This window comes from Ammospiza nelsoni, chromosome 15, assembly GCF_027579445.1.
Source record: "Ammospiza nelsoni isolate bAmmNel1 chromosome 15, bAmmNel1.pri, whole genome shotgun sequence".
Classification (NCBI taxonomy): Eukaryota; Metazoa; Chordata; class Aves; order Passeriformes; family Passerellidae; genus Ammospiza; species Ammospiza nelsoni.
In genome coordinates, this window is record NC_080647.1 from 9069505 (window position 1) to 9094734 (window position 25230).

General features: G+C 37.8%; 1 protein-coding gene across 2 annotated transcripts; it reads right to left on the minus strand.

The window, feature by feature from the left end:
* CUL4B (cullin 4B) lies at positions 1-25230 on the minus strand. Of its 2 annotated transcripts, XM_059482975.1 has the most exons (20): positions 24088-25227; positions 21316-21431; positions 16674-16777; positions 15778-15847; positions 15222-15295; positions 14052-14214; positions 13862-13951; positions 13504-13586; positions 12417-12484; positions 11213-11331; positions 10201-10393; positions 9046-9150; positions 8640-8750; positions 7817-7902; positions 7164-7271; positions 6801-6914; positions 5774-5879; positions 5527-5699; positions 4839-4991; positions 1-3712 (listed from the first exon to the last, which is right to left on the minus strand). In XM_059482975.1, exons 1-20 carry the CDS (start codon positions 24617-24619, stop codon positions 3617-3619), a joined length of 2664 nt encoding a protein of 887 aa, XP_059338958.1. In that variant the 5' UTR covers positions 24620-25227; the 3' UTR covers positions 1-3616. The 2 variants fall into 2 exon arrangements, with proteins under 2 accessions (XP_059338958.1, XP_059338959.1); XM_059482976.1 differs by lacking the exons at positions 1-3712; positions 4839-4991; positions 5527-5699; positions 5774-5879 and adding an exon at positions 5920-6650 and having other exon boundaries at positions 24088-25230.

Sequence of the window (25230 nt, forward strand, 5' to 3'; positions counted from 1 at the left end):
TTAGAAAACTCAAGGGATTTTAATGACTGAATGAATAAAGAACTACTTATTATATTTAAGTAGCAAACAAGTATTTTGCTATCAAAGCACAAGCTAAAGAATTTAAAGAAGCCATAAACATTAGTAAGCCCAACATACAGAACTTGGGAGTAAGAAGGCATTTTACACACAAGAGTTTATCAACACAAAACTGTTTAATATTTATTAAATGACACAAAATACCTAGATAACAGACTCACTCTCTGAGAGGACATGTATTTACATTATTTACCAACTTAAGAAAGACTCTCTGTACCCATATCAGACTTATGAAACATAAAAAAGGTTTTGCTGCTTTTTGCATCGAAGGATGCAACGGTGATACATGCCCTGTTTGCAAGTCTGCATAAACTATAAGTTTTTGATGCTGTGAAAAAGCACATTTTCATATTCTGGTAGCTGAGGGAAGAGGCTTCTGAAAAGTAACAGGGTTAGTTTTTCCCCCCCACTCCAGACACACTCTCAAGACTGTTATACAAAAAGTATATTACATTTTTGAATGCTGCTGTACTCTTACAATTTTAGTGTAACATTTCAAAGAAAATGTTCTTCCTACTATATGAGAGCACTAAAAAAAAGAGTGGTATTTGAACATTTTTTTAGATGCACTTTTTTTTTTTGTTTTAAAAGAAAGCATTAGGGCAAATGATATGTCTAGGAAAGAATGAAAGGCTGACAAAAAAAAAAAAAAAGAAGAAAAGCTGAGACCAAAATATGAAGAACAGCTAAAGCAACTTAACAATTTGCTAGGGATTTTTTAAAAATTTTTTTTATTAACTATTTACTTTGGCACCTTTGTGTAAACTATAGAACAAAACAACGTTTACAACACATTTGCAATTACAGCATTTAAACAAAATGGTCACTTTTGAAACCAGCCAAGACAAAAAAATAGTCCATTTATGGGTATAAAGATTAAAAAACCTAAAATATATATTTCTAAGAATAAACTGCAATTTCTTATGAACAAGGTGCTATAAACTGCATGCAAGAGTCAAGATTAAAAATGTGTGGCCATAAAGACAAGCTGTGTTCTAGCCAGATGAGTTGTGGTCCAAGCCCATTTCAGTTTTTTCTTACAGAGATATATATGGCTCAAGAAGCAGGCACATGATCCCAGCAAGAATTTGCGGAGTTGTACGACGACAAATCTTGGCTGCAGCTTTGTCATGAACCAGGAATGAGCCAGACCTTGGCAGAAGAGATGAACAAGTTCTTGGGGAAAACCCATGAGCTACAAGGAGAAGCCTTCTCCCCTCCCCTCGCTCGCCCCTCTCCTGGCCTGGCCAGGGTTCTCAAAGTCCATTCTTTGGGTTGCTTTAACTGGATTGAGCTTAGGGTCTGCCTCAGATTGTGAATTCTGATGAGATTTCAGGACATTTTCTGTATAATATTTTCTGCATTAGACAGGATAAAAATGAAAGAAACCTACAGTCCTTTGCAGTTTGTTTGAGTGAATGTGACACTTGTGTAATGAGGGAGGGTTTTGCCACAGTGGGTGTTCACACATGGAGTGGTGTTAGATTGATATGCTACAACAGACTGAATGGAACCAGCTCAATGCATCAGCTCCTGTCTCCCAAAGAGTTAAGTCTTATGCTTCTTCTCCATTTCTCTTTAAAAGGAATCTTTTATTGGCTGAAGATACAAAACACATACAAGAAAAGGAACACTGAATGCGAAACACAGAAGTTTTTTTTATGGTGGGAGGCATTCTTTCCTCCCCAGTGGATCTCTATTTGAGCTAACACTTGAAGATTTGCAGGAGGAGTCTCCAAGGTTCTTCCCACATAACTCTACTGTCAGTATTTGTCTCACAGAGGCAGGGGTGGCCCTGGATGTCTACCAGTGGTTATGCTGCAATAGTGTCAAGGGGCAAGGCAGATTTTCTGCAGATCACAAAGAGCTGTATGATGGTTAGTTGAGGGTGACTGCAAATAATTTAGTAGGGGAAAAACCACCCACATTTGTTTAATCTGTCAGCTGAGGACTGCATACAAAAGAGCCTGAGAAAAAACATGGCTGGAGAATATATGGAATTAAACAGCAGATAAAAAAAAGCACTAAGGATGGGATGTGTCAGATAGAAAACACACACACATACTCTCACATGCACACCCCTGAATGTGGGATCACAGTGATAGAAGTTAGAGTCAGAGAGAGCTAAGTTACACTGCCACTAAACAAAAGTAACATCTTGCTTCCAAGAGATATCTGGTATTCCCCAGGACTATCAGTGCCTGAAAGAGGATGAGGTTTTTCATTGTGCTCTGCAACACAGCTGATCATAGGTACAAAGCCTGGCTGGGTAAGGAAGAACTGGGATACGTAGAGGAGTTCCTTTTCTGCTGACACCTTTTTTTTTTCCATATATTCCTGGTACATGCTGCTATAAGCAATAAAAAATGTATTTTGTTGAAACAAAGCTCTACATTCAAGTGACTTACTCTCCCATGTCTTATAAAGATGCAAAGAATGCTCTCTGGCCATCTAAGAAAATATATTTTAGATGCCTTGTAGCAATACTTAACTTACTATATGAGAGGTAGGCTTCTGGGTTCTAGGAGGCCTGCTAGGCTCTAGGGCTGAGTTCTTAAAGCTTTAAGTTAAAGCAATCCAAAGCAGGGCAGTCTTAGAAGAGCTGCCCTGTCTAAACCTTGAGGTTAGTTCAAGTTTAGAATGTTGCAAAGCAAAACAAGTATTAAAATCCACTTGCAGTTTTTGTTCTTACAGCTTTACCACAATAACAGTGTGGCTTGTCATCTTTATTCTAGAGTATTGCTGCCAAGAGGTGAAGGCCTCCTACCCATGACTAGTAAAAACTGTCACTTCTTCCATTATGGCTGTTTTATGCTTAAAATTCTCAAAGGTGAACACCAAGTCTCATAGGCAAGCCATATAAATCTAATCTGAACTTGTTTTGTTGTAGCAGTTATTTAAGAATGGTGTTTGTATATACAGTACATATGCCCACACTGCAAACTTTATACTCCTTTTATAATGGCACCATTTTGTCTTAATTGCAACCAAGAATATTTCCCATTAGATCAGCAATAAGCATAGCTTGGCTTATTCCCCATTTTCCCCCCTCAAGAGAAACAAATCCAAATGTGGGCATCAACCAAACCAATGGTATGCATAACTGAAATGCATTCTGTACAGTAAATTAAAAGTTTGCATGCAGTTTAAGCATTTTAAAGGCTATTTTCTTACATTAATGAACCTTCTGTTTCCATTTAAAGATGTGAAAGATATCTGTCATATATCAAGGGACTCCTCTTCAGACCCAGAGACAAATGGAATCAGAAAGACCAGGTACTTTCTTTCAGCTTTCTGCACATCTTACTAAATAACATGCAAAGAGTTCAACAGCATTCTTCTTAAAATGTAAATATTACTCTTTAAATGGGCATGTTAACCACTGAAAGAAGTCCACTCTACTATACTTTTCCATTACACTGCTTTCATTCAATCATCGGTAGTATAAAAAGTCAATTAACGGGATCAAGAGGCTACTTTATCCACTGGCAACTGTGTAGGACACCAAGTGTGCAGTAAAACAAAGGCCAACATATGTTTATGCAATATAGTTGTACTGATTCGGGTTTTCTTTATCTCTTTCCATGTAGTCCCTGTCAATCAAGGATTCTATTCTCTTCTTAAGGTCAGCAGGCTGTAAAACAAAGCACATGTCAGCATTATTACTTGGCAGTCAATGCTTCTTGGTTCTTTCTTTCCACTTGAGCCAAATATCTATATTGTTTGACATGGCTGAGGAAACAGAAATCCCACTTTAAAAAAGTCCTTTAAAGTATCAGAGCTTCTAAAGTCTGCAATGTGTAACTGATAGAACAGAAAGTTACAAAGTTAGCTATCACCTGCAGCTAAACAGATTTTTGCAGGAAGGGAAGATACTTGCTGCTGTTTGAACTGAACTCTAAATAAGTGCAGTTTGTGCATCATGTACCAAAGTGTTTCTATTTCTGACTTTTAGCCAGTAAAAGTACAAGTTTCATTTCCTCTTGAAGCAAATGAGTTGTGCAATAGTTTGTCTGCCCTGTGATTTTTGTTGGGGGAGGAACTTTATAAAAATGCCTCATGATAACAAGTGAGGAAAATTATTTAAATGATCTGCTATAATCTTACACAGCCCAACTGCAATTTATGCAATCCTTACAGACCTGCAGGCACTCAACATGCTAATACAATGGAATGAAATAGCAGGACCTTTTGTTTTACAATTCCACTGATAGAAAGCACCATATATTTGAATTCCAACAATGCGTCACTGTCTGTTTGAAATCCCATTTCCATTTGTACACAATAAGCCAGTCATTTTATATTGCAACTGTGGGCTTCTTCAGCTTTGAGACATTCACCAATATTTTATTTTTATTCCTATATATGTGTGTATATATATTAACCAGTATAATCCATCCAGAAAAAACACTGTACTTCGAGAGCATCAGCCAAGTTAAGATTGCAATGCAGAATTGGTTTTGAGATCTGAAGCATTTTCTCCTTTGCTCAAGAATGCCCTGCCAGAACACTGCAAACAGTGGAACAGCAATGTACAAGGAGAGCCAGCTGCTCCCTTACTGCTAACAAACTCCAGGGCTGAAATCCTTTGGAAATACATTTTAGTAACAACTGGCACTTTAAAAACTCCTGAAAGTGAGTATTTGCCCTTTCTAATACTAAAAAGCTGCATATTTTAGAAGCACTGTTTGACTGAGGGCAGGCCAGGGAAGATGAAAAGAACTGATAGAGTTTTAGAAGTATTAAAATCAGCACAGCACCTTGACTGGGAATTTCAGCTGGTTGTAGACCTCTGACACGAGCAGGTTGTGACTCAGCGTCTTGCGCATCTTCATGATCCGCACAATGGCGGCGTCGATCTGGTACTGCCGGTCCTGGAACACCCTCTCTGTAGTGCTTGCCTGCTCCTCCACCTGAGGGACCCATTCAGAAAAGCTTTAATGAGAACAGCAGCACTGTCAAAACAATTCTTTCAGTCTCCAAGACAATTCTCAGTGTTAAGACAGTGAAGTGCCTGCTGTCAAATATCTGACATAAAGCCTTTACAAATACGAAGGCTGATTGTCTGTTTAAAAACACACTTGTACAAAGATTTAAAACCTTTGTTCAGCTTTTACATTGGATGGCTGTCAGAGAAACAAGTCCACAGTGTATTTTCCATGTTCACAAACAGTCAGTAAAGCTCCACAGAACTATAAAGGACAAAAAGAGCATTTCAGAACTGGAACTTCTCTTAACCTTAGAGACATCCAGCATCACTGGTGTCTTAGTACACAGGCACACATTTAAATCACTGTTAGGTATGTGCTGACATCCAAATTACAGGTGTAACTCTGACAGAGGTATCAGCACGTACATGACAACCAGGAGGAAAAAAAGCTTGTAAAAGGGCAGGCAACAAAGTTCTTAACCCAAGGATCTGAACCCCAGAGATTAAAAAAAATATACCGTTTCTTTCATCTGAATTTGGTTGATTTTTATCCTGAAGAGCTTATGTCTGAAATCATCATTACATGTGAATTTATCACCATCTTCCACATCTTTGCCTTTGGGGCTTTTAGTCAGTACTCTGGCTTTGCCACAAGCCAGAGATTGAAGTGTCCTTCTCAGCTCTCCATCCTCTAAAGCAGAAACAAGTTGTTTAGGTTTCTTTAGTAAGAACACTTGGAAGTACTCTGTTGTTTTTGATACCAACCTATCCCAGTGGCTTGCTTTATCTCCTCTAAACTGAACTCCTCTCCTTCATTAAACATGAGCAGCACCAGTGTCTGGAACAGGGAGACCTGAAGTTCTTTTTTGCCCTGTCACAAGGGAAATAAACAGATATCACCAGGCTATTTTTTCTGGGGAGTGGTGGGAAAGGAATGAGAGGAACATGAGAAACAAGTCACTCTTGCATGTCAGTTGTTTCACTAACAGAGTGTTATTTTATTCACTTGAGAATATGGAACAATAAAAGTTACTGGTCACTTCTATTTACTATGAAATGCAGCACAACCTTGAGGCTACAAGGCTGGACTATTCTATCCAGTGACAAAATTCACCCAAGATATGCATCAGATGACTTAAAGCACAGAGTACTTAAAATTACAATTTAGAAGGCCTTTAAGTCAAAATCTAACACAAACATTAGTTTAAGGAACACAGTATAAGGAACCATAGAATCTTTGAAACAATCAGGTTTGATAATACTTGTTTTACCATTAACTTTTTCTGAAAATTGTTGTGGTAAGCATTCCTATTTCATGAGAATCTTGTGTCCACAGAAATACTGAAGGGGAATAACTGGAAACCCTTTCAAAAAGGTTGTGTTCTTGTACAATCCAGAATTTTTCTGTATTTCAGTAGTAAAAAGCTTACTGTGAAGATTCTCAATGCTATCAGATGAAGTAAAGCCATTGAAGAAGCATGGCTCCCTTTTTTTTCTCCTCACTATAAAAATGAGGGCAGTTTTTAATCTGGAGCTAAAGCCAGTGGATATTTTCCCCAACAGGTGTTTCTTTCCCCACCAATACAGTAATCAGGTGCATTTTCTTAGACATTAACACATCTGTTTCAGAAACTATCATTACCTGGAAAAGATAGCAGGAGGTTAAAAGTAATTGCAGAAACAGTGTTAAGTTTTCCATCACAGCACAAAAAAGCTTCCCCATTCATCCCTAAGGTACAACCCAGACTTGCAATCAACAACACAACAGTAGTAACAGAAACAACAGACTCACCTCTTTAAATTCTGCTTTTAGCACACAGTGTCCTAGTGTTGACTGCCACTGGAGTTTCCTACCACTGTGTTTTCCTAAATAAAAGGTCTTGAAAATCTCCTGCAGTTTTACCATCTAAAGAAAGAAAAATCCCAAAACACTGAAACACAATTTCTACTTTAAAAGCATCCTTCCCTCCTCCACAATCAATTAAGCCTTAAATCAAGGCTTAGAATGATAAAGGGAACTGCAAGAAAACAAATTTCATTTTAAAAAAGATAGTTCTGCATTTCTTTCTCTATGCACATTGAAAACCAAGTGTCAGTGGATGTCAAGTTGCATTTCTGACAGGCCAATACTTGTATAACCCATGAAGTTCATTACCTCTGGGGGCAGGTGGACCTCCATAGGCACGTAGGTTGGCCAGTATCCCATAGTCAGAATATTCACTGTTAGTTCAATGTTGCCAGGGACATTCTGATTTTGCATATACTGCAAAGAGAAACAAAATAAATTGAAATAGAGCTGTTTTAATGATACATATTTCAGACAGAACTGAAAAGTTAGAACAGGCATTGCAAGAGCAGAAAAGACAAATGACCACATGAAGTGTTTGTTGTATACACTGCAAGTTACATACAAGAAAATGAAGGTAAGAACAAGCACTTTTCTGAAGTTCAAAAGGCACTTCCATAAAAGAAGAAAACAGCAAATGCAGTGTTTTAGCAGGCTGAGATCTTATTAAGTGTGAATAGAGGAAAGAATGTTAACAATTGCTTGTAATCAAAACATTACAAAATCACCAGAATTAAATGTGCAAAAACTTCCAAGCCAGGCACCAGAATACAGTGATGTTAAAAATGTCTTACAGCTGGTGTTAAAATGTTTTGTAAGTTTACAATTCTCTTATTGCTGTGGGTTGTTTATTTGTTTGTTTGAAGAAGCTTGTCTCAGTTTTTTTGCTGAGGAAAAACCTTGAATAAATTCAGTAATATTTTCAAGAGCACAGATAGGACAGACAGGATTTTCCCCAGTACCTGTTTGAATTGTATCATTATGTCTTTTGAAAGCTCCATATCTTTAAACATTCCTTCAAGTTTGCTGGTGAAAGCAGCTCCACATTCTATAAAAGAGAAAACATAAGTATTAGAAATTATTCTGTTTATTTTCAACACCTCAGAGTACTTATTCTCAGTGCCAGAATGTACTTCTAAGCAAGATGACCTTTTCCACCAGGTTTTCTTACATAAAGACCTGGATTCTAATTAAGGAACAGAATAAGGTTACAAACAAGGAAAAGGCAGATGTTTTGATGTGGTAGCTATTTTGCAACCCAGTTGTTTTTCCACATGGATCTGACTGTTCATTCTCTGACTATGGTGGCCACTGGTCACTCAGATGAAATTCCAATCCCTATCAGCTGCCTTTCAAACTGTGTCCTGATGGCAGAATTAGATCAAGCTCTAAAAATCTCACCCTTATCACCCAAAGGCTCCATCCAATGAAACAATAAAGACCAGACTAGAGAACAACTAGCTGGCAGTGAATAACAACTGGAAGTCATCTTTTCTCTGAGCACATCACTGATTTACCCAGCAGGGAGCCTCAAGCCTATCCCACAGGCCAAGATACACTGTGCACTTTTAAGTTCCTGGGTTTTGGCTTTTCCTGTTATAATTACAAAACTAAAAACAAATGAATCTCCTCAAAACCCACCAGTCATTCAGGACCTGCACAGAGGCTTCTGCCCTCGTGGAAAAAGGAAATACCAACAGTGCTTCTGTGAAGGCCTGTTAAAACAACTACTTTCAAAAGAAAGCTGATGGATAGAAATGATAGATAAAAATGATAGATATTTACCATGTTTGAGTTTGGAAAGCATAGATTTTTCAGCGTCTACTGATGCACTCTTCCCAACTAATAGTCTCTTTGCTAGATCTTTTTTATAAAAGGCCTCAAAGACATCTTTTCCTGTAAGAGATGAGATTTGAAAGTGAACACAAAGCACTGCTGGTTTTAAACAAACATTACCTAAAAAGACACAATTCAAAGCTCAGAAAAAACAAAAAGGGCCTTCATATGAAGATTTCCACATTCTGTTATTTGCAATTTGACAGGCAAAGTAGTTAGACAGCACTACACCAACAAAACACAGCCACAGAGAACAAACAACTGAAAATGTAACCAGACTGCAAAAATAATTTCAAAGTACCTTTATGTTACTGGGTAAACAACTGTATCCCCACCAAAAAAACCTAATACTTACCATATATGAATCTAAATATGATCATAATTTTATCCAGCATTTTTTCAAGTTCTTCATCAGTAGCTTCTTTGTTGCCTGCACGAAGCTTTGAATCTACATATTTAGCTAAAAGAGTGTTGAAAAACAGAGTTTAGCACATGCTTAATATCACAGTGAAACAAAACCTCTAAATCTAATATGAAATCCTGAAAATGGAAAGGATCCTGAAATCACTTTCTATCAGCCTCATAACAGCTACCTTGATACATTTTCATAGAGTTTATAAAGTTATACAAACACTACAGCCTAGTATCTTTTTCTAGATAAGCAATGACTGTATCTTAACTAAAAACATTTTGCCTATGAAAAAAAATCTTGGTCTATGTTGTGATCTCAAAGTAAAGTCACTGCTGTTGCAGATTGACATGGCTGTAATAGAAGCAAAAAAATCAGATAAAAATATGTAAATCCGTTATTTAAATGTGTTGACTATACTGCTGAATTTCTCTAGCGTATCATTATTTTATTTTAATTTCCAGTTTCAATCAAACTAGACTGTTTTAATTTCAAATGGGCTGGTAAGCACATTACAGTTAGGGAATTAATACAAAAAAAGGAGGGCAGAAAGTATCACTCCACAAGCTTAACAGCACAACCAATTGCAAAGCAGCTTTTCATTTATTTATTATTCACTGTGTGGGGAAATGATTCCAATGCAGAGTACCAGGCATGTAATGCACCAATCTGTGAGTAGCATTCTTTGAAAACCCAAGGCTCTGTCCCCACACCATGAGAGCTTCAGTGCATCCCCAGCTTTCTTGCCTTGTATTAAACCCCTGACAGCTCTGTGCACACATGCTGGTGGCACAGTTATGTAAGCTTCTGAAAAATTCTAATTATTAGCAGTATTCTCATGTCTGGACACCAGCCAATTGCTGGAATGCCCAAATTCTGATGTTCTGCACTTTTTTAAAGCCTAGCCAGTTAAGTGATGACCAGCTTGCTTTTAATGTTTGATGCTACCCTCCCAAACAATTCCCTTGCATCTGGTGGCACAGCAGATCCCAGGCTGATGCGCACTGTGCATGTATTAACACAATTCCAGCATATCCCATCTGTAAGAGCATCAGCAACTCAGCACCCAAATTCTCACAGCAAAGAAATTGAAGAAAATACCTATGAGTTCAGCTGGCTTATTTGGTCTTTTGTTAATGAATGTTTCAAAGGCTTCTTTCATGGCATTTACAAACTTCTCATTCTTGAGAAAGCAAACATCAATAATATGGTCAACTTTGTCTTTAAAATCAAGAAGTTCTTGGACCATGGTTTTGTCTTTTTCAGGATTAATTACTATGGTGCTACCAAATGCCTGCAAAATAAAACATATCTTTCAATTAGCCTGAATAATTAATTTAAATGACAAAAGGTCTAAAATCTTAAGTTACCTTTGTAATATGTTGTTTCTGGTACTCATATTAGTTCCAGTAACAACAAAAGTACTACTTTATTATGTATTATTGTATTATGAAGTGTTTACTACATAAATCATCCCTAGGCCTTGCACATTGATTCAAAAACAACTGATGAAAAAGTGAATTGATTGAGAACTTCTGTCTAAAGAAATGAAGTTTTGCAAGACAAAATTAACACATCCTTTTTAATCCTCTATATCCTCAGGTTTTACACAGGTAATGCTCCCACTAAATTGAGTTTTATTTTATAGTACTCTTCCTTCACAACAACCAAATTTTCTGTGACATTTTCACTGAGAAATAAAATGAATCATCCTAACTGATATTCAAGTGCTTTTTGAACCTCAGCTGGTTGGCAACTTGAACAACCACTCATTCTCACAGGAAATTTTATTAGGAAGAAGACAAACATTCTGGCAATAAAAAATGAAGAAACATGGCTGTCCCACAAACTAACTAAAAGCAAGATTATAAAATTTAAATGTATTTGGAGTTCAATAATTAAACTGAATATTCACTGTTCTCTTCAATAGAGCTAGAACAGTAATTTTACCTTTCCTGGGATGTTTCAATAGCTGTCTATTAAATAACATGTTTATAAGCAAATATCTTCAATTTTTAGAAAAATGCAATAGTTTACAGAGATGACTCAAGTATGTGTGTATAAACCCCAGTGATACAGCAGTGGCAGCTGTTGCAGAGCTCTAGAACAGTACCTTTATGTATTCAATCCAGTGCTGCAAGAGAACCTGGACTCCACCTCTCACACGACTGAATAACTGGTACAGAAGGGACAGGTCTTGAATTCTGTTTTCATCAAGAAGGTGATTTAGACCTGCCAGTGGGAGAATTTCAATAGAAATTGAAACCAGAGTAACCCAAAGAAAGCACAGCTTATTACTACAGTGAGGCCTCTTCAAAATGAGTATTTTTAATCGAACCATTAGTGGTGGTATTTTTTGGGTTTTTATTTTATTTTAAAGTACCTAATTTAACCGTGAAACACAAAATATCTGGCTGAAACCTTAAGAATCTTATTACTGCACATGATTTTATTGCACTTAGGATACAAGTGCTTTATATAACAACCTTATCACTACATCTTTGCTTACTGCTTTACTATTCCCTAAAGATTTGAAAAGTTTACACTGTACTGATCAGCAGGAAAAATTCCTTGGCAAGACAGCTCTGAGTTTCAACTCCAGCTGGAAAATGAATCTTACAGATGATTGAAGGCAATCAACTTCAAGAAATATCTTAACCTTCACTTTTTAACTTTCTGGAGAAGGTTTGATGCTCTACAGCAAGGTTCTAATGAAACAGATGGGCAAACATTGATGCTCCTCTCAATGAACAGTTTGTTACACATGTGCAGGAAGATGCTCACATACCTGTTTCATTCAGAATTTGGCTACTAAGGAACTGATTGTTTATTATTCAACTCTTGCTGCATCTTGTTCCTATTTCCAGATGATCTCTGAGATAACCAGAGGGTCACTTGACTCCACAGAGACTATTGTAGAACTGAGGCAATGTATTCCACAGCTCAAATTATACTACATTTTAAAAATAAGCTGCTTTTTGTCAGCAGCAACTACTCAGTATCTCCCTTTTCTGTTACAGCCATAATTCAAAGTGTACTCCTTTCTTTACCTCCAAGTCTTCAAAATGCCACTTAACACATTGAGCTTGAGTCTCCTGTTCTAATTTTCCTTTTGCTTTGCTGTGTTATCAGAAGACAGCACAGTGTCCCCTTATCTGCAACCAGAATGGCCAGTGCTATTTTGGGCACTGAGGAGCAAAGGGAGTTAAGGAATGGTGCAGCTTGTCCTCCCCCAGCACCCATGGCTTTCTTTCAGCACAGGAGCTGAAAGCCCCAAAGCAGTAATTAGAAACATTTCCATAAAGAAGAAAGATTACCTTTCTGAAGAATGGCTGTTAAATGTTCACCTAGAAGTTGCTTTTCTACAGTAGCAATTAGTGGCTTCCTACAGAAGAAATGTTTAGAATTACTTTTCCTTTTTCCATTACTGACAGTTTTAAATCCTTCTTTTGAGATTATGTTAATTACATTATCATTGGGAGTGCTCTAATTATCTGTGGCCAAAGACCTAAAATGATTACACACATTTATCCTTTTTCTCCCCAGTAAACGATATTTTTTTCTGTTTGCTGACTGATGATTTTAATTCACACAATAAGCTTGTTGTACATGACCTGCAGGCAGCTGGACAATGATTCCATCAGTGAAGAAGTTGGGGAGAATTCATCCAATAATCTGCCTAATCCTGTGTTGTGGGAGGACATTCATGTCTTGGGAGACAAACCAAGGACAGATCTCAAGTCAAGAGGTATTAAAACAAAACAGGGAATTGCCCACTAATACTGGTGTGGAAGAAGAAAGCCATTGAACAAGCTAAATGCTTTTAACAGCTGAAAGAGGAAGGAAATCAAAATGTAATAAAAAACCTCTCTCTCAGAGGTTTTGATATCGGTGACCTACATTTTCTGTCAGACACAACAGCTGTAGCTTTGTGTTAGAAGGCCTCCACCTGACTGTGTTGGAGGAAATCCTGCCTCTAAGTACAAAAGATGGGAGAATGACATTATTTAAAAATTTCCCAGACTCAACATGCAAATATTTTTTGCAAATATTCAGAGGTTTTACCTTAAGAATATTCTATGCCAAGTCTTATCACTTTCAGGTAGGACAACAGTTGACTAATTACATTTCAGCAGGAAGGAGACATCTGGGCTGGGAGAGGCAGCCTATTCTTCTTCATGCAAATACTTAACATTTATGCCAATATAACAGTGACTTAGAAGAATAAAATGCTTTTAGCTGTGTGAGCCAAGACAGTGCTTCATTGTAAACATGGAAATGTGGGAAGTGAAAAGCATCTGATAGTCAGTCAATAACAGAAATAAATTGCAGCTACTTAAATGGCCCTCACCAGAAGAGGAGCCAAACAGCTCATACCACCAGGCAAAGAGAAATTACACTTACTGTGTGCTCTGATCTAAGTAAGTGATTATTCTGTCTGCTTCTTCTTCCAAGCGCTTGTTGACATGGTGAAGATATTCTGGAACCTGAAAATGCCAGAGTAGTTTTGTATGTTAAAAAAAAAACAAACAACAGAAGGGAAAAAGGGAGACAGTACTGGTCTGACAGAAGTAGCAGCTTCAGTTTTAATCAAAAATCATTGGCACTGTGACTGAAGGCAGCTGCACACGCATTTCCTTTTCCAGAATACTATAAAACAAAGTCCCATTACTGCCTTGTACACTAAGGCAGCAGAGTATTTCTGTTCCCTGACACTGCTTTGACAGTAGGCACAACAAACACTGTCAAACATCCCAAATACCTCTCGCTCCTGCATCAGCCTCTGGCCCTCTGCTGCATACAGGCGATTGGTCTCCTCCAAGAATCTGTGCTCGAAAGAGTCCTGATAAATCTGGGGAAACAACGTGACACAAAGCCAGGGTAAAGCTTACTGAGCACCAAGTAAGAATGTGAGCTCTTTCCTGGTTTTAAGGTGAAACAGGTGTACTCACCTGCAGGTCAGAAAGCATGCTCAGAAGGCTTCGCAGTAAGCTCCTGTCAATGGCCTCACCATTTCTTTCCCTCTCAATCAGCAGCAGAATGCCATCAATAGTTTTGTTCTGAACCTTCTGATCACTGATTATATGAGTTCTGAACAATTCTAGTCCCATATCCCTAAAAAGAAAGCAAAGACTGTTCAATAAATTGTTTAAGAATAAATCCCAGATATCTCTTATTAACGATGATCTAGATCTAATAAAGAGGCCAATACCAGCATTCTTCCAGTTCCTCATTCCTCTGCCTCAAATCACTCAAGATGAACAAATATATGAACACTAGAATAAACCATGACACTGCACCAATATGAAACTACACATTTTAAATACCAACCCAGATATTTTTTCCTAAATAACCATGTAACTTTTGCAACATCTTTATTTTTCAGCTGGTTGGCAGGATGTTGGAACATCAACCTTCATGAGAAAAAAAAATATCATCCTGTGTTCAAATTCCATGGTTATGGTGCTGGACAATATTCCTTTTTTGTCCATCACTTACTCATCTCTTATTCTTAGGCACAGCTTAGAAGAACTCAGTGATGTGACAGACAAGGATCTCTGCAATGACCATCCCAATTAAATAATTTCCATGAATTTGGAACTATGGGTATGGTCACTCTTAGGAAAAGTCAGGCCCTCCATCAATCTCTTCCAAAGTAATTCATGGACCAAATAACAGTAAGGCATATACTAATTATTAATAATAAGAGGAGCAGAAGTTGAAGTCCAAAACAGCATATCTTGCTTTTATTTTAAGTAATTCTTTCCAACTTGAAATACTGTGCCTGCTAAGGCAGTTATTGGGCACCTCAAACCCTTCCTTACACTTCAATTGTGGACCAGACCCCTTCCTTTAACTGTGCAAACTGGAGGCTGATATCTACTTCACTGAAATTTGGGATCACAGCTATTCTAGAACAATCCTATAATTTATGGCAAATAAATTCAAAGTCTTCCTTTGCAACAAGCACTCATGCTTTCACCATGTAATTTAAAGGTCACTATGAGGTTTGTATTAAAAAAATCCATCTGAAAATCAGCAAGATCTAAGCAATAGTTGAAACACATCCACAAATAATTTTATTTCTACCCCCCAAATAATTTAATTCTTTGTGCCCTTACCAAATAGATGGCAGCATTGAGTTCTGCAGGACATAAGTTCGATCCAAGAACAGGAAGATACTTCTGATCATAATCTGTCACAGGAAGGAATAAAACAGCCACAATCATTTTACTCTTGAAACTGAAAAGCAACACCAGTTATGCTCAACAACAACAAGAAATCCCACCAATTGGTTTCAGGCAGTTCTTTCTTGGACACTGCTAATTTAATTATTTATTTATCCCTTGCAATCCCTGCAAGGTGATCAATGTTACAGTTTGCATATTTCTGTATAACAGAACAGCTCCTTTAAAAATAGGTATAAAGGAGAAAGGTTTGCATAAAACAGACAATGAGGAATTAGGGGTGTCTGTGTGTCCAGGATCAGACCCATATGCCAAGAAACACAGCACAGGCAAGTTATTTTCAAGGCTTGATTTCTAACAAACTAGATACAGCTGTATATCACAAAGAAACCTTACATAAATTTAAGACATTTTAGAAATTTGAAAAAAAAAAAAGTTAAGCAAAACAGGCTGACAAAGCAACTGGTTTTCCTTAAAAAGATAAACTTACCATTTGTCTGCAGTGATCTTGCCAGCATTTGTCTATTTTCTTTAGAAAAAGGACACTATCCAATGAATCCGTGAAGAAATCATTAAGAAAACCATGATTAATAGATGGTGTAAACAATGAAATTAACCAACTTTATTATTTTTTAAAGACACTTAGCAGGGAGCACAACAAACTCACCTACTCTCACAAAGAACTACCAGATAATTCCTTGTAACACATTTATTTTTATTTTTTAATAAGGGTCTTTGTGTTAATAATGAGAAATCAAAATTATCAGAACAAGTAAAAAAATTATCTAAATAATTCTGAATATTTTGTTTAATCCCCATCCCTGGGGAATGGAACAAACATACATATCCCCATACCTCAAAAACCAACAATACCCAATACATGTAAGAGCTTACCACTACACTGTAATTTCAGCTCATGTGAAGAGTTAACATTAAGAAATAAATTCTGTCCTTCAAATAAATCTTTTATTCAGCTCTGACATGCTGCCAGACCCCCATTACTTTTCCAAAAAAACCCAACAGCTACTTGTTGGATGACTTTTCACTTTATCTAAGCTTGGCAAGTTCAATATAAAAAAGCCTGACATGATACAGCCAATGAAGGCTTTTTAAACCTTGCTGCAAATCCAACACAGATTTCTGTAAGATGTCAATGTTTCAGAAATACCAGTGAAACTTTCTCAGAAACTTTTCAATGGTTACAGGCATAAATGGAACAAGTAATGTTCCCCTAGCTCCCACAAAGAAATAAAAGCAAAACCAATTACACAAAGCCTAGGAATTCAGATTATCATGGCCTAATGTCATGAACTATTGAAAGAAATCCATCACTATATACTTGCAGGTAAAACAATTTTGGCTTGTCAACAGCTAAGAAAAGGATATTCTCTGAATTGGTGAATTTGTGCTTTAATGTGGTCTTCACAGATCTGCCTCAATTGTTTGTACAAATTTGCAGAGATCTTGTAGGAGCAGAGATTTTCAACAGCCTGAAGAGAAAGAGAAACAAATCTTGCTATATTCTTACGTGTGGTTTTACAAGAAAGGAGGACACCCCTTCCCAGACCAGGATTCTGCTTCTCCCAGCTTTTAACCCAGTGAAGTGCTGCATGCAAACACCAGAGACAGACATGGCACTGCAATGGGACAGGAGATAAAGGCAGGCTGTGCCCTCAACAGCTCACAGACCACCAATTTTGTCTCTCATGTGGAACTGCAGGACTGGCATCTCTAAAAACAAGGGTGGTACTTTAATATCCTCCAGTAGCTTGCTGGGCTTCACACCTCAAAGCAGTCACCTAAAGTATAATTTTATTAACTGCTGTGCTCTGCATGTCACACTGATATTAGTGGAAAAGCACTGCCAGATTAATTTCATTTTGCAGTCCTTTCCTTGATTAAGCTTCCCTCATCCCCAAAAGTACATATGTATACATATATTATCTATCTTATCTATCCATCCACCAACTCCCTGTCTGAATAAGTTTAATTATAATCCTGAATATTAGTAGCATGACTACATTTACAGAGACAATCCCAGATTTCTAGATCTCATCAAGTATTAGAAGAATTACCACTGTGCTCACAGTAAGAAGTGAAAAGAAGTTTAATGGGGCCATGTCTTGGAGACTGATCAAGAAAACAATAATTCTTAAGTCCATTAGTGTATCTCAAGACTTCTAAAATTCAAACCCATTGTCCAGAATTCAAAAGCAACTAAACAACTTTAACTCTTTGCAGGCTGGTGAAAGACACAGGAAGGGATTATTCTATAAAACATCTGTAGAAGCTAGAGGAAAAGCATAAGTGATTTTCAATCAATGCTTTGTGCCATCATTTACTAACTGGAAAAGATTTCAGTTGCTAGTATGACCAGCTCCTTGGGGGAAAAAAAGGACTGGAAGGTAAAGTTTGTTCCCTAGCACCTGCAGGCAATCATGGAGGGACAGCACAGCTCAGAAGTGCACAGAGCAGATTTGTGCCATCACCCCAGAATATTTCCCAACAGTCCAAATGGAAGCACAGTGAGCAGTCACCACTAAAAGCACAGCAACAACCCAAATAGCTAAACAAGAGTTCTTGTGTTCATCCCAGGACACCAGCAGGAATCATTCTGAGTGCAAGTGCACTGCATCTAATCCTGGCTCTAGCACACTGAGGAGTTAATAAACCCCAACCAAACACAAACCAAACCTCCATGAAAACCAAAACCCCACAACAAAACCATCCCACACAATAACCACAAAACTCCCCAAACCTGCATGAGCTTAGTGTCAGAAGTAAACAGATAGAGCAAGAGAGTGAAAGTGCCAATTAACCAAAACAAGTCTGAATGAAGACCGTAAGGAAAGCCAAAATTATCACACAAGTGCACATATCTTAATATTTGGAAACAGCAACAGGTAGAGCAAGAGAGTGAAAGTGCCAATTAACCAAAACAAGTCTGAATGAAGACTGTAAGGAAAGCCAAAATTATCACACAAGTGCACATGTCTTAATATTTGGAAACAGCAACAGGTTTGACTCTCAGCCTCAACACTTAAGAATCACCAAACATAGAATAAAGTGACAGGAAAATGTGTTCTATAGTTCACTGCTCAGAGGAGGTTATAGCACTGCTCAAGTCTGTTCTGCTATTGGATATAACCAGGATATAACCTGATACTTAATTCAGCAAAACAAGAGGATGAAAAACACTGAGCTTGAAGAGCCTGTTTAGAAATTCAGCAATTGCAATCTTCCTAGGCTTCTTAACTTCTTCCACTTTGGAGAAGCCAACTGAGAGCTGGGAAGGTGAATGTTTTGGGTGGAACTTGCCTGTCACCTGCAGAACCAGGGTTACTCTGCCTTCAACCCACCAGCTCAGGACACCAGCAGCCTCCGTCCTGGGCTTCTGGTCACCTCATCCCAACACTGTTAAACTGCTGCTATCAAACAAGTACTGCTGCTCTAAATCCTTAAAAGAATGAGCTTCTGCACTGGAGATGGACAAATGCATACAATTAACTCTGAGTGAAATAAGCATGTATTAACATACACCTACTTTGATGGAGTGTTCATAGAAAGCTCAACTTTTACATTTGTCTATCAGAAATTTCAAAGTGTTAAACATGGCTGCTAGGATTGGGTGTTTGAACAAAGTACAAAACTCCTGCATCTTTGCTGATGACATATACAGAAATGCCTTAATTTTTAAGAGATTAATCCCCTACTGCAACATTATGCTTTGCTTAATTACTAGTGCTAGACAATACTGATTGTATCTAAAATGTATCAACATCAACACATGTGGAAACTTTAGGGCCTCTAGTTCACAAAATGATCCTGTTCTGAATTAGTGGAAAAAAATGTTCCTGTCAAGGGAATCTCACCTAATGATGGTGAGAAAATCTGAAGAGCCCTACTTCCTTTGTGTAACATGTATGCAGTTAGATGTGGTTTTCTGGTTTTCTCTTTGGTTTTTTTTTCGGTTGCTTTTGTTTCCCCTTTTAACTGCAGCATCCACACCTGGGTGTCTGTGGTACAGAAAAAGAACTGAAGACAACTCTGATAAGAGAAAATCAGAACTTTCCTGAAGTACTTGAATCTGATTGATTAAAAAAAAAAAAGCTATGTATCAGGTACCAAAGATCTAGATCTCTACTTTCAGGTACTAATATAAGGAAAATTATTCTATGAAAAAAGCATTCAATTCTGTAGCACTTCAGCTACTCAAGGATGGGAATAATTTTGTTTGCTGAAGAAGAACAAAGCAAGTATGAGGCTTGGGTCCTGCAAAGAAATAAAGCTTCAAAATATTTGCCCAGTGGGATTTTTCTAGCACAGACAAGAGTTAAACCAAAAGCAAGAAGTTTAACTCCATTAAAAAAATAATTATCTTCTTTTGAGGTGCACAGCAGAACTTTTGCAGACTCTTTTCTAATTCCCCTCTATGTTGGATAATGGTGTCTGCCAAGACATATTTGGGATCAGATCCTTTTACCAAGCAGCTGTTCAGAAATGACATTAGTTTAGTTAGCATCTAAAAACACTAGTGATTCCTTTTACTATTTTTAAATCAAGACATTTATTTTTAGATTTATATTAAAAAAAATCATACTTCATTGCACTCTATTTCACTGAGAAGTATCTAAGTAATAACAATGTTGAAACACTGAGATTTAAAACAAAAAAGCTTATTTTTTGTTTTCAGGTCCTAAGTAATATTAAATTATGCTTGGGGTAAGATTGAGCAAAAAATTAAGCAACACTGTTAAACAGAAGCAAGTATTTCAATAGAACTCTGTATTTTTTAACAATTTTGGACAGCCTTCAAGCACTTAATTAACAGTTATTTGCATCATTAGTCTAGAGTAAGTAATTTACAATACCACCCAATACAATTGGTTGTAATTTGCTATCACTTCCACCAAGTTTTGCAAAAATAACAATACTATCTATTATTCTGACAAACTGTTAAAAAGTAGTATTTTTAGTTAATTAATTGAACAGTTCAAAAGACTATAGTGATCTTAAGAATGCTGTGGACTGAGGAACAGCAATTAATTCTTCCTTAAATCTGTCCCCAAGCCTTGTACAAACAGGATTTTTCCTCATATACAAATGCAGCTTTTGTTGAAAAGGAGAGGGCAGGGGAAGAAGAGACACTAAAAAGTAGTGGTGAGAAGGCTATATACACACACAGAGGAACAAATTAAACAACTAACCAGGTAATAAAGGCTTTAGAAGCAGAGGAAAAAGTTCAAGAGCTTCTTAACACCCAGCTAAGGCAGCACCACTGCCATGCTGCTAAAACTGCAAGTGACGTTGGTAGGGAAAAGGTGAGCAGGGGAAATCTCCCCAGCACACTCAGCTGAAAAAGCAGAAGTGGAGCTTATAAAAAACATCAGGAAATGCAGTTCAATCTGATCACTTCCTAAAGTATTTAAGAGAACACAATCAGAGCTGTTGCTGGCAATAAGGTTGGATTCTCAATTGTTAGAATAGAACAAATGCTGCAATGCCTGAAAATTAAAATCAAACCAAAATAATACAATTCATGAAGAAAAATGGTGTTCTATTTACCTACTAGAAGCCAATAGAAAGCTTTTGAGTGATTTGTGATACTTGATTGTGAACAGATACTTTATTCAGAAAAGAAATTATATTTTAATGTAAATAATCTTATTCTTAAACACCAATATTTGAGGATTTCAGCTTTAGCAGATAAACACCATAATCCCCTAAAAAGAAAAGGGAATATAGCTCCTTGCCTTAGTTAATTCTCATCAACTGCTGCAAAGGAAACCATACCTTGGGTTTTGTTGAGACAAGTAAAAAAAAATACATTAGTTTGATGCTAGGTCTTGTGAAATTGTATTTCATTATGGAAAGATGAAGAAACTATTTGGTGACAAGTTTTTCAATGACAAAAGCAGCTATCAAGCAAAATGCCATATTCTTACCACCATATCAAGTATTTTAAGCAAAGAAATCTGAGAAGAAAACAGAAAAGCCTTAACCCATCACTTGTACTTAATGCACTTACCTGATAGAGCTCTTCTAAATTGTACTTAATTGAAGTACTGTTCTGGATAGCTTCTACAGCTTCTTTCAGTTTTTGCCAGGTTTCATCTGTGTAGTTTTCAGGCAATTTGGGTTTATCTTTAAAATAAATGATACAATGTTTGAGAATGTATTTAAATAAAGCAGAACCTTTAACAGAAATTAAAAGTATGTAGCTTTGAGGGATATGGGCTGATGGTCCAGCTTTTAATTTATACTTACATGGAAAGAAATCATTTATGTAAAAGCAGTATCTTATTCACATTTGAAAGAGTAATATATTGAAGAAATTCAGCATTGCTCTTCATGTACACACCACAGCACTTGTAGCCCAAACAAAACCTGTGGTTTACAAAAATCACAATCCTGTGCCTGAGCAGCCCAAGAAGGGCTAAAAGCAGCCAGAATGATCTATACCTTCCTTATATTCTCATTACCAGGACAGCAGAGCCAAAAGAAAGGAACATAAAAGGCAAAAATGATGCATTAAAAGATACACAGTTGTGTGTATCTCAGTTTTTAATTTACTACTCATTAATTCTACTCCGTATTAGCAGTTGGAAAGAGCTCCTCAAGAAACACTCATGGAAACACTGTAATTACTGTACAGGCTTTATGGTCCCAAGGAAAACCTTCCAATTTTCAAGGAATCCATTTATGTCTCTCTTGGGTTTGGCCAGTGGATATTTTTTAGAGTTAAGCCTCTTTTAATGCTCAAACAGCTCCAGATCTGATCCTCTCCATTATTTTTTCTGGCTCTTTTCTTGAGATGCCCCTGCTCTGCAGCACCTTCAGCAAGACCACAGCATTTACAACATGCTGAGATATTCCCCAAGTCACATCCTCAGAATATAAGAACTATTCAAAAATTTTCTATTCTTGTAACTACCCAAAGTGAACATTTTTGTTCTTATAAGGACATTCCTAAATGGAGAAGACAGAAGAAGAAAATCTGAGGAGGAAGATGACACATGCACATTCATGCTACCAACAGGTGAAACTGGCCCAGAGTTTATACTCTATTCAAATTGACTTTTACACACCTAAAAGTAAAAAAACAAATTTTAAAGCTTTATGATTTCCTTAGAAATAACTAACAGAGAGAAGCAATTATTTTGTTCTTCCAAGCATTTCCCTACAATATTGGCAATATCCCAACATTAGCTGCCTGATCTGGATCTAGAGACAACTGAGCATGGACTTGCCTGTTTTCACCAGCAGCTCCTGACTCTGCTGCTCAGCAGGCAACACCAAGGGAATGGATTTTAGGAAGCTATTTAAGTTGTAAATGATATTATTGCCATCACATTAAGATAAAGACAAAAATCTTAAGATCATTATTCAGTTTAGCATCTGAGAGTAAAGAAAAAGCAAGGCTGTCAGAATACCAAGACATCCTTTTTAAGCAAGGTTCAAATATCAATTCATAAGCAGTGATGATCACAGCACTGTGCAATCCATGACATTTAACAGGTATTTTAAAGGTGAGAAGTTAACTTCCCTTAAAGATAACAGTGCACCAGCAAGTGAAGAGCAGCCTATAATGCATCATAGGTTTCTATTTTAAAATAATCAGTCAAATTAAATGATGATGCTTTGATGGGCAGAGAACATTTTTAGAATTGGAACCTTAAAGCAAAGAGTTACAGTGTGATCATGAATTCCTGCAAAACATTACTAATCCTTACCTAATGCAATATGTCGACAGAACATTTCTGTCAATTGTGTATTTAGAAATTAATTTTAATTTCGGTAATATCTTTTACCCCTCCACAAACCAAAACACATGAGAAGAAAGAAACAACCCAAAAAAGCAAGGTAGTGGACTATGGTGGAAGATAGCAAGAAGCAGGAAATAAAAAAAGCCCATGAGAGCCTCATGCTTATAGGGAAAAAATGGCAGCATTTTACTAAGCTTTCTGCCTACCTATTTGTATTTTTATTTACTAGAAAATGAAGTAGCATCATTCTGACATCAGAAAAGTTTAATTTCTCTACCTTGGTCTCTAGTAACACTACTCAAAAATCTCAAACACATATTTGGAGAGAATTATAAAATGATGCAAACTTGTAAAGTAAGAGTAAGCTAAAACAGAGAAAAGATACTACAATTAAAAATTACAGTGAGAACATGACAAGAAAAAAACTCTACAAAAATTTGAACTACCTACTTTAAAGGCAAGTGGGGAAACCAGAAAGGAAATCCACCATAATAGCCCGATAATCACCTTAGTTTCAACATTTAAAACTAAGCACAGGCAGATTATCCTATAAACAGACAACAGGGATAGAGACAAGGCATGCAGATCCAAGGCCAATTAAAAAAAACAACAAAAAAAACACATTCTCTGCAAAGACTTATCATAAACTGGGCTAAAATATACACTAAGCTCTGAATCGGGATTACTAGAAAAGAGCTATCAGACGATAAAAGTTTAAACAAAGGAGATTTACACACTTAGGCAGTAAAACCTGACACCTAACATGCAAATTAAGGCCTTCTCAAGAGATAGAGTGAAGGGAGTCTGAAAAATAATTCCAAGCAGCAAAGTGTAGCCCAGGATGTGTACATGACCAGGCAAGCACACATCAGAAATCATGATTCCCCTTTACATAAGTATAGAAATGTTCACCACAGAAAAGCAATTCCCACAAAACCCGGGGCTATTTGAAAGGAACCGGTTTCCAGGCTGAAAACAAAACACAAAGTCGAGTGTCAGATCCCCACAGGTTGTGACAAATTATGGCCTGTTACCTTTAAAGTTCTTGATCACTAATTTCTTGGCAGAGCCAGGTTTACTGTTGGCGAAACTGGAAACAGTAGAGGAGGCAGCTTTGGTCAGGCCATTTGCATGGTGCCCCACAGCCACTGACGAAATTAAAAGGCTTTTATTTTTAAGCTGTTGCTGGTGCTGCTGCTGAGAAGAGGCAGCAGGAAAGGAGGAGGAAGAAGACTCTTCAGCCATCTTCACATCGAGTCCAATAAAATCCACGGAGTCCTCAAAGCGCAGCTTCTTCTGGAGGTGATGGTTGGAGGAAGCAACCCCTGAGGAGGAGCACGAGGAAGTGGTGATGACAGAGGAAGATGATGAGGAGGTGTTTTTGGAAGGAGAAGAGGTGCAGGAGGAAATGGAATCAAATTCTTCTTTTTCGGAATTAGTGTTGCTGCTGTTATTTAACTTTCTCTTCTTGCAGGAGGAGCTGCTGCTAGTGTTACCATCAGTGGCAGGTCTGACCTCCTGGGCTGCAGCTGGGGGGTTGGGGGAAGAGAAACCTGTGGGAAACATGAACACACAGAAGTGAACAGGCTGAGGGGCATCAAATCCTTGTGGTGTGACAAAGAGAGGGGGAGAGTTTTGAGAGTCAGTCTCTGTTTGCTGTCTCTGTGGGGGGGTCTTTCAACTCCTCCTTCTCATCAGCAGAGTCCTTCCGTATTCCTTCTCCTTCGCGTTCTTCTTTATCGGAGCAATCACTTTATCTCCTCTTCCCCTTTTCTTTATTACTTTGGTTCTTCTCAGGTAGTTTGTCGCTGCCTTTCTGCTTTTACTCCTTTCCCAGCGGAGCGTTTCCGTTCCTGACTCTCGCCGCCCACCAGTTCCTTTCAATTCTCCTCTCCAGCCGCAGAATTCCCCACGGCGAGCCGCCCGCTGCCCCGGCTTCTCCTTGCGCTCCCCTCCTGCTCCGGCCGCCTCGTCTCCGCCGAGCAGCAGCGGGGAGGGCTGAGCGCGGCTCTCTCTCGCCTCGGCTCCAGCCCCTCGCCCCACACGGCTCCCGCTCCGCCCCGCGGCCGCTCCGCTCGGGCCCCGCTCCCCCCTCTCCGCCTATGCCCGCGCTCCCTGAGGGGGGACGGCCCGGCCGGGTTGTTATTGTCACTGCACGGCAGAGGGAGCGCAAAAAT